General features: G+C 36.7%; 1 protein-coding gene across 2 annotated transcripts in view; it reads left to right on the top strand.

The window, feature by feature from the left end:
- Positions 1 to 415: 415 nt before the first annotated feature.
- LOC129001988 (trifunctional purine biosynthetic protein adenosine-3-like) overlaps positions 416 to 9,805 on the top strand; it is a 43,602-nt gene continuing 34,212 nt past the window's right edge. Inside the window, exons 1-8 of one of the 2 annotated variants that reach the window (XM_054429459.1) lie at positions 416 to 529; positions 1,679 to 1,768; positions 2,264 to 2,353; positions 2,736 to 2,983; positions 3,714 to 3,894; positions 5,145 to 5,358; positions 6,707 to 6,837; positions 8,194 to 8,317. In XM_054429459.1, coding sequence (XP_054285434.1) covers positions 1,691 to 1,768; positions 2,264 to 2,353; positions 2,736 to 2,983; positions 3,714 to 3,894; positions 5,145 to 5,358; positions 6,707 to 6,837; positions 8,194 to 8,317 — 1,066 coding nt within the window. In that variant the 5' untranslated portion in view covers positions 416 to 529; positions 1,679 to 1,690. Of the gene's footprint in view, positions 530 to 682; positions 715 to 1,678; positions 1,769 to 2,263; positions 2,354 to 2,735; positions 2,984 to 3,713; positions 3,895 to 5,144; positions 5,359 to 6,706; positions 6,838 to 8,193; positions 8,318 to 9,805 lie in introns of those variants that run through there. The other variant, XM_054429458.1, reaches the window with a different exon arrangement.

Genomic DNA, 9,805 nt, shown 5'->3' with positions numbered 1-9,805 from the left:
TTAAATTATTCATGGTTTAAGTTAGAAATAAACTTAAATAATTATGATTATATTTTTTCCGTTTTTGTTTTAAAATGTCCTTAAAAAAATAATATTAGCAAAGTTGGACGTAGTGCTGTTTTTGTAAAGGAATACAATATTTTTGGCTCTGCGGGTAAGGGTATTCACGTCATTCTACCACAAGGCACTTTCCACTATATTTAAATTTATTATTCTGGCTAAATTAATCTTAAAAGTGGCCGAGAATGGATCCTTGTTTTCATTGAATGAATCAGAATAAAGTTGTTATCTTCGTTGTTGTTGTATGTCCTCGCTCTCAGTCTTCGTCTAATCGTCTGTCGTCATAGCGTCACACGTGCGTCAATCTTGTTTTCGTGTTCATTCCCAGCTGATAGTTACCAGGGTTACCGCGTTACCGCGCCGCCAGCAGACGCCAAACGGGAAACGCCGAGTTTCAATCAGTTAACTTAACTTCACATAATTTAATTAAATAAAACTTTATTTTGCTTTGCTGCTTGTCTTTCGCAATGTAAGTGGACTCAATTACTAATTATATTAACTGCAATACTGTGGTAATAAATCCAGTCCAGATCAATATTTTAATTAAGTTTACAATTAGGCAGCTTTATCATCAAAATTTGGTTATGTAATGAATTATCTAGCCTTCACAAAGCATGATAAATTCATGTTTTACTCTTCTTATGGTCTATGAGCGTTTGTATCTTACTAAGTAATTCATTTACTATAATACACACAAAAAACTATCGATACTTATATAAAAGAAGAACTTGTAGGCTATTTTTTTTAAATTTAACCTTTGGTTGATCAAATAATCCTACAATCTTCTAATATATAAAATTCTCGTGTCACAGTGTTTGTCTGCAAACTCCTCCGGAACGACTTCACCGATCGTTATGAAATTTGGTGTGTAAATTCTGTAGGTATGCGAATCGGACGTAAACTATTTCCCGTTTCGAAATTCTTAAAAGGGCTCCGCCCCAGTGGCTCTGGAGTTTCCCAAGTTAACCTTATGAGAAATGGAATTAAGGAATCTTAACAGCTGTTTCAATTAAACAAGTTGGTTCTGTTCTATGATGTTCAATAGCATTAAAGTTACAAGGATTACCAACAGGGTGCAGCACTATTATTTCTTTTACATTTATGACAACAGCTAATTTGCTACCAAAAGGTGAGTGAGCGTAGCGAACGAACTTCAACCTGGAGGCGAGTGAGCGTAGCGAACGAGCTAACCTGAAGGCAAGTGAGCGCAGCGAATGAGCTCCAACCTAAAGGTGAGTGAGCGTAGCGAACGAGCTCCAACCCAAAGGTGAGTGAGCGTAGCGAACGAACTTCAACCAGGACGTGATTGAGCGATGCGAACGAGATCATCTTGAAAATTAAACGTAACGGTACTTTCTTTCCATCGGTCTGTCTTAGGGGAAACCTATAACTTAGGCGATACGAAGTTCGCCGGGTCAGCTAGTTTACCTATAAAATCTTCAATGATAAAAAGCAACAACACCCTGTCTAAATGTAAAATCTCAAAATCTGATTTACTATTTGGAGACCGCTCTCATTGGTTTTTTTCACTGTGTAAGTTAAGTTAAATCCTCTTTCCAGTCTGAAGGCGAGGTTTAAATATGCCATGCAATATAATCCTTTTACACATTTTTTACAGAAGCAAGTTAAGATGAGTCAGAATGTTTTGGTGGTTGGAAGTGGAGGCCGAGAGCATGCTCTGTGCTGGAAACTCTCTCAATCTACCAAGGTAAAGCTGAAAGTGTAAATCAAATCTCTCTAAAAATAACCACAGAGAAATAAGGTAGCCTACAACTTGCTTATAGGACGACTGAGCGCTTTCGGAAATATACTTTTGATGAGCAAGGAAGAGCTGGAGCGACTAACACTGTGCGGAAATCTGTGTATGAAAGCAGCTAGGGGGTGGTGGCGGGGCGGTGTTGGACTTTGCCCTAAGACACCACTTAAGTACCATTGAATGTTTCCTCTGTAACTTAATTTCTCTGTGAAATAACCATTTGTTTTACATCTGAGATTTTTAGGGACTTATGTCCCTACATGCCACTAGTAATTAATGTTTCATGACCATAAAGTAAACTGTATTATACAGTACCGTACAGCATTCTGAAGTGCTATATTAAAATGGATTATAAATGAACCTGTAAACTATTTTGTTTTAGATTTCTAAAAAGTAGTTAGCCTAAAGTCTTCTCACATAGGTAACCAAATACTGTGTTGTGTTTAGATAAACAAGGTGTTTGCTGCTCCTGGAAATGTTGGCATCAGAAAGTTAAAAAAGGCTGTGATTGTGAATCTTGATATCAAAAACTTTAACGTGAGTATGAGTCATCTTAATGGCATCAATATTATCCCTTTTCTTCTCATCTGTCTGAACCATTATAACAACATTAAGTATAACTCTAATTTACTTTACAAAAACATTTTTAGATGATCAGAGAAAGAAAACAACTTAGCTACAGTTAAATACTCGTATCTCATCTTGTTTTATAAAAAAATAGCCTAGTAATTTGGTACAAAAATCAGCCCTCCTGAATAACATTGTATTCAGAGAAGACTTAATTAATTTGTTTACACAATCTAGATGTCTAAGGGCTTGATCACTGGTCCATGTTGTTTTCTACTTTGAACGTTGAAGGAAGAACAAATTATACTATCGTTATTGATAGCTAAAGGACTTTTCTCATTTGTGTTCTTAGGCTGTAGCTGTGTGGTGTAAGCAGGAAAGTGTGACTCTAGTAGTGGTAGGGCCAGAAGATCCGTTGGCCAATGGTATTGCTGACGCTCTGTCTGCGGCTGGGATAAATTGTTTCGGCCCAACAGCTGCTGCAGCGAGAATAGAGGCAGACAAGGACTGGGCAAAGAAGTTTATGGATCGACACAGCATTCCTACAGCTCGATGGCAGGGCTTCACCTCAGCAGACGACGCAGTTAATTTTATTAATAGGTACGGTTAGCTTTAATTTGATATGTTTATGTAAGCCTAGCAAGTTGTGTACTTTTAAAGTGCATCAGAAATATTTGGTTTTACACCTTTATCAGTTCCAAAAGTAACCTTCGTCAACGTGTTACATGTTTCGGCGAGCTGCCATTGTCAAACTCTTCATTACAGGAATATGTAGATCCGCTTGAATAGCTTCGTTCTCACAACACATTACACGACAAACAACATTTATACACGACACACTTGTACGACATAAAAATAAATACTTTTAGTTTGATAGGCCTATCACGAATATACAACATTGCCGGTAGACTCAGGGGAACAGACCACAACAATGAATTTTAATGCATCAGAAAGTTAAAATACCCCCGCCGCAGCAAACCTGCCGACTAAGCGAATTTCCATTTGTCTGAATTGATTTTCAGTTAAATATTGTCTAGATTAAAATGGTTGAAACTGAATAATCTGAAGTGTGTTAGTGGTTTGTCTGAAACGTTGAAAGTGTGATCATCCATTTCAATCAATTACATTCTTTGCCTATTTGGGAAAACAGCAGTAAGTTTGGTGTCAAACTTTACACTATTATTAGTGGTAAAGGAATGATACTTCGTACTTTTTAGGTAACTGTTTGATTACCAAAAAAGTAGGTACCGTAAAAGATTAGGTTACCTCTGGTAGTCATTGTTACCGTTATCAATTACCATTGATATTTGATTGATTGTTCTTATCGCAGGGCAAATTTCCCGGCTTTAGTAGTGAAGGCTGCAGGGTTGGCAGCAGGCAAGGGTGTTGTAGTGGCGGCCGACACTGAGGAGGCGACTGCGGCAGTCAGGGAATGTCTGGTGGACAAGAAGTTTGGAAAGGCTGGGGAAATTGTAATTGTTGAAGAACTGCTTGATGGACCTGAAGTTTCGGTACGCACTCTGTTGAAGTTCAAAGAGGACAATTAATTACAAAGGTTTACTAAGGCATGCATTGGTAGTGTTAGCAAAGTGAATTGACAATAAGAAATGGCCAACTGAGGTGATTTATTTATTTGAACATCTTATTCCTATAAAGTATTCCAAACTGTGTATTGATAGTGTATTACGTTACTAGTCCTGAAAATAAGCGTTTGCCGGACGAGAAAAGAGGTAATATTTTTGTTTATAACCACTCATTGTCACCCAAATAAAGTATAATCAGCTGATTGGTGTCCGTTAAAACTCATTACAGTACAGTAGTAGGTAATGAAACCCAATTTTATTACGCTGGCGGCAAACAGCTGCTTTCTGGACTAAATCCTTGCGTTCGTCAAAATATTGTAATGTGGCGTAAAAACATTTAAAAGTTAGTTATAGGCCTATATAACGAATTGACTGGAAATACACATAGTTCCAAGTTAATGACATCCTGATTAATGTGTCTCTCATAGTTTGAAATTGACTGTTGGCCTAGGTATTATACACTTATTTTCTTTTTTTCTTGATGACATGAGCTTTCTAAGATGTCACAATTTATCAAATATTTTGCTGTTTATCAGGCTCTTCCATCTTCTATCCTGTATTTAATTTAATTTGCTGAGTTGATGCAGCAGTCCACGTCAATGAAGGTCTTACAACACACAAAAACACTAAAATTCCAGACTGATACACCAAACAGCACCAGTGATGTTACGTGTGAAAAGATAAAACATCACGCATCCTTAGACCTGCTGAATGTTCTGGCGCTGTGATCCAACCAACACGGGCGAAGCAGCTCAACTGGAGCAATGTCATGAATACATCTCTATTTCTCCCTTCTACCCTTTGTTTACCTGTCTGACTGTTTTAAATCTGCTTCCTTCTAACAATAGGAGGTAAATTAAATTGGCTTCAATTCAGCAGGAGTGATTTTTAGGGATAACTAGCGAACCTGCCGCACATAATCGTGCGCTATCTAGACATAGGAGAAGAAGGATTTGTATTACATATATGGTATTTACATATATGGCAACGCCCCGTTCCTTTTTTCAGACCTAGTGAAAACATTTGCCATGGTTTTAAATGAAAGCAAACTTATAAACATGCTCTATTGAAGGCATTGTCAGCAGTTTTAAACTAAATCAATCTGTTTAGTTTAGACTCAATAGTCATTATGTTTTATTTTAACGCCCCATAATTTTTTATTCTTTGTGTCGTGTCAGGTCCTGGGCTTCTCAGACGGCCGCACTGTGAAAGCCATGTTGCCAGCGCAGGATCACAAGCGAGCACTGGACGGAGACCTCGGCCCCAACACTGGAGGCATGGGCGCGTACTGTCCTTGTCCTCTGCTGTCCGACCAACTGCTGTCTTGGGTAGAGGAGCATGTTCTGCAGAGAACTGTTGACGGACTCAGACAAGAAGGCTGTCCTTTTGTGGGTGAGAAACTCTTATAAGGAACAGTGAATGATAGTTTTAAGTCTTAAGTAGTGATGGCATCTTGTCCTTCAATATGAGAGTTGCGGGTTCAGTCATTGGCTTACAGACAAAATTAAAACAACTTTGAAGTTTGGACCCATTCCTATTCCATTGGAAATTCTCTCAGCAAAGTGGCAATTGTTGTACAGAACTCTTTAAATAATAAATAGTGAATGATCACAATGTCTCAGGACATGTAGGCTATTCCTTACTGTTCTATGAATCAATTTTCCTTTTCATCATTTGACTATTAGTGAACAATGTTGACTGTTAGTATTTAGGTATAATAGCCATAAATGGGGGGGGGGGTAGACCCTCAGTAGCAGGTTAAAATAAACTGGTGCTCCCGATTTTTTCTGTTTTTAGTGACCAAATACTGGTTAATTGTAAAAAAAATTGTAGTTTCTGTTTTTTGTTTTTTTTTCTGTGAATCAAACTGTAAAAAGAAGTTTTTAAAGTGTTCAAGGGCTCTCACGTATGTATGAAAAACAGATCAAATTACCTGCATGTTTTAGTTAAATTACTTCAAGGAACTTGTTATCAGCTCAGATAAGGGTCAGTTGAACTTTGGTCTAGATTATCTGTGTCCATGATGCCCAATATTTCAGTTATCTGTTTGGCCTGTTTTGAAAACTTTTATCCCTGTTTGTATGTCCATAGTTTGCAAATCGGCTCTTTCAATGATTGCTCAAGAAATGCAGCAGAGTGTTAATTCAGTTTTCTTTTTAGTATATCAAATTTGCCCATGCTTTCTCGCTTTTTTCCATTATAATATTTATGCCAACCCTATTTCAAATAGTAAATATTTCATTTTAACCATGTCAGTAAATGTTTGTAGCACTTGTTTCCTTAAATTGCAACTAAAATATTAACAACAATTAAATTATCCAGATGATCATAATGTTCTTCATAAGGATAACATGGTAACTTAAAAAGCCACTGGGGCAGAGCCCAAGGGACTTTTTCAAAAATTTAAGGTTAGTTTGCAAATCTACACACAGACAAACATTTTGGTATAGGCTACAATATGTGGAGTTAAATCTTAAAACAAAAAAGCCTTATTGTTTACAAAGTTTTGTGTAGAAATTGTTGAGTCAGGAGTTTTGCAATGTACAGAATTGGCAAGGTGACCAAGGATTGGCGGGTGACAACTATTTTCTGCTTTCCACTTTCCATCTCTTTAAAAGCCCTATAACTGTGTCTGAAAATCCTGTAAAAAAAATTCGGATTGGCCGTCTGCCTCGTTGGTTCAGATTTTCAAGCCTCTACTGTAGCTAGTTGCTGACTGTGTCTGTATTTGATGATAAAGGTGTGTTGTATGCTGGTTTGATGCTTACCAAGGATGGACCCAAAGTGTTGGAGTTCAATTGTCGCTTTGGTGACCCAGAAACCGAGGCAATCCTCCCTTTGCTTCAGTCAGATCTGTTTGACATTATGATGGTGAGTAGAAGAGGTAGAAAAGGCTAGTCCTATAAAATATGATATGGTACAGTAAAACTTTAACCATCCAAACTCTAAGTATCGGAATTGCTGACTAAAAACCCTAAAATTATAGGGATAAGATGCGCAAAATAAAATTTTATTAACGCCAGCAGAAACCATGATCATGGAAAAATCCTAAACATCTCCTACAGTCATGTAGACAGTGATCATCTCTCACAGTCACAGAAACATCATCATTGGACATGAAAATCTTATCATCACAGAGGCGTCTTGCGAACATGGTTATATCATAATTTTAAAAGAATAAAGCTCAGCTCAAACTTGTTTTTTATACTTGGCGCTTAATCACTCAAGCTTTTAGCAGCTTCTCGACATGGCTCATCATACATCAGAGTAAAGTATTTTTATAAAATAGCCCCAATTTTAATACAAATCCAACTATCCAAATGTAGGACGGTCCCAATTGATTCAGAGAGCTGGAGTTCTGTATACTTCTACCCAGGCTCAAGAAGTATATTACCTCTACAACACACTGTGTCCAGCCAGCTATGCCAGTTTGATGACTCCATTCTATTCTTCTATACTGGCCTATCACGTTTCTTCTACTAGCAGCAAAACAATAATACTAAATAAATTCTTGTCAATTGTAGATAATGATAAACATTTGGTTATCATCATTTTGTATCAACCTACTGTATTTACATCACATAGAGGTCATTGATATAAGAAGTTACATAATTGAGATATTCAATAAACTGGTAGAGTATAACTAACTGGTTAATAGATATTGAGCTAAGTATTATTCTAAATTCTAACCACCAGAATATCCTTTCTTCTACATCATAGAGTTGTTAATGTTTGAAAATAAAACTTTTATAATTCTAGGTTTCAACATATATGTGATATTAGAGAGGTAAACAGTAGCCCCAGAAAATTAACTAAGAATTACTTTTCCATTGGAGAAAACACTTTTGCAGGGGTAAACAAGTTGGAGTACACTTGCATTGCACCCTAGAGAAAAAGGTTTCCACCTCAACCAATGAAGCTCCAAGATTTAATCTGATGACATCTTAGAAGGTCACAACTAGACTGGTTGTGCAAGTTCAGAGATTCTTGCACAATGAGGCCAGAAAAGCTGTGCATACTAGATAACCAAGGACTTACTTTTATTTTATTTAGTTTTTTTTACACAATTGGAATTGGTTATTCTTTTTACAAAGAAGTGATCCAAACACTGGGCTTGTTTCTACCGAACATTGGCCTTTTGGTAGATAGCATCATTGATAGATTGAACAAGTAACATTCAGATTTTAAGGTGAGCACTAATGACCGCTCGTCTTCCCTCTGTTTAAGTCTTGCTGCAGTGAGACGTTAGTCAGCCAGGAGGTTTGCTGGGCCTCTGAGTATTCCACAGTAGCTGTCATCATGGCTTCCAGAGGATACCCGGTCACCTCCAGCAAGGGTGACATTATAAAAGGTAGGATGTAACTGATTCAGTAATTTTGTGTGTATATTTTTGTATACTATCACATAAGTGGATTAAAAACGATGCGTGTAATTTTTCTATTTACGTCCAACAACAGTGATTTTATTTTTATTTTTATAGGTTAACGGGCTAAAAATGGTCATATTACTTTTCAACCTCTTGATAGAAATGGAGTCGAAATGATAGTAATTTACAAATACCCCCGCCGCAGCAAACCTGCAGACTAAGCGAATTTCAACTCGTCTGATTACATTTTTACTAAAATATTTCCATAAATAAGACATATTATTCCCTATTTAAATAACATTAGATTTAACGAGTGCTTAGGTTTGCTGCTACGGGGAAGGTAAAAAGTGTTTTTTGACCATACGTCAATAGTATAGGATGAAATAAATAAATTTGCCAAATTTTATCAATATATACCCATAAACAAGTAAACTACAACAATTTTCATGTTCTCCATAAGAATAACATGGGAATTTTTAATTACACTATTTTTGAATTTTCTCCGTGACCGTTAGGCATACAACAGCGCTTCAATATACTAAATTATTTCTTTTTTTAAGCTCTACAAAACGGTTTAGAAAGAAATCGCAAAATTTTTTGTTTTTATGTTGAAAAATGGGAAAAACCCATTTTTACCCCATAAAACCCCCCATAAACCCCCGTTCCCATGGTCCGATTATGCTGGATCGCAAACTCGTTCAAATAAACGTAGGTTTACACGTTTGTACCAAATTTCATCAAAATCGGATCATTTTTGCTCGAGTTATCGCGCTAACGGACACATATATATATATATATATATATATATATATATATATGAATTTGAACGGATGGTGTTTTTGGCCTCTAGGGACCTCAAAATGAAAAATTAGATCGGTCTCGGGTCCAGGTCTTACCATGAGTACTACGGTAATAGCTTATTCCTTATATAGGAAATTCGCTAAAAATCGGGACCATCAAACCAAATATACGTTCATGTTCATATTTTTTTCATGGTGTTGATCAAATCAATGATTCTCACTCCCTAATCATAATCATCTGTAATAATATACGAGTGGGGAGCGAGCTGGCGTAGTGGTTAGAGCGCGGGACTTCAGTCCCTGAGGTCCCGGGTTCGATCCCCGCCAAGTCACCAATGGATTTATCTAAGTGATAATGCCGCAACCTCTAGGTCTAGCCTGAAGTAATGTGAAAAACAATCCCAGGCTCGTGCCTAGCGTCCTAGGACAAAAAAAAAAAAAAATATATATATATATACGAGTATCTTTAGTATTCATTGTTTGTGTTTGGTATTTATTTATGAGGATAGATGAGTTTTAAAACTGAATTCATAATTTAATCGTGTCATTGGCTAGAAAAGATTCAAGAAGAGATATATTTTGGATTCCATGGTGGATTAGATACCCATTAATTTCAGTTACAGTCTATATAGCATTGTAAATTAGAGACTGTGAGCTTACATCTATAGATTCT

This window comes from Macrosteles quadrilineatus, unplaced genomic scaffold (assembly GCF_028750875.1).
Source record: "Macrosteles quadrilineatus isolate MER2022 unplaced genomic scaffold, UCM_ALF_1.0 Scaffold_9__3_contigs__length_116548681, whole genome shotgun sequence".
Lineage (NCBI taxonomy): Eukaryota > Metazoa > Arthropoda > Insecta > Hemiptera > Cicadellidae > Macrosteles > Macrosteles quadrilineatus.
Note: the sequence above shows the minus strand (reverse complement) of the source record. Positions and strands in the feature narration are given on the sequence as shown.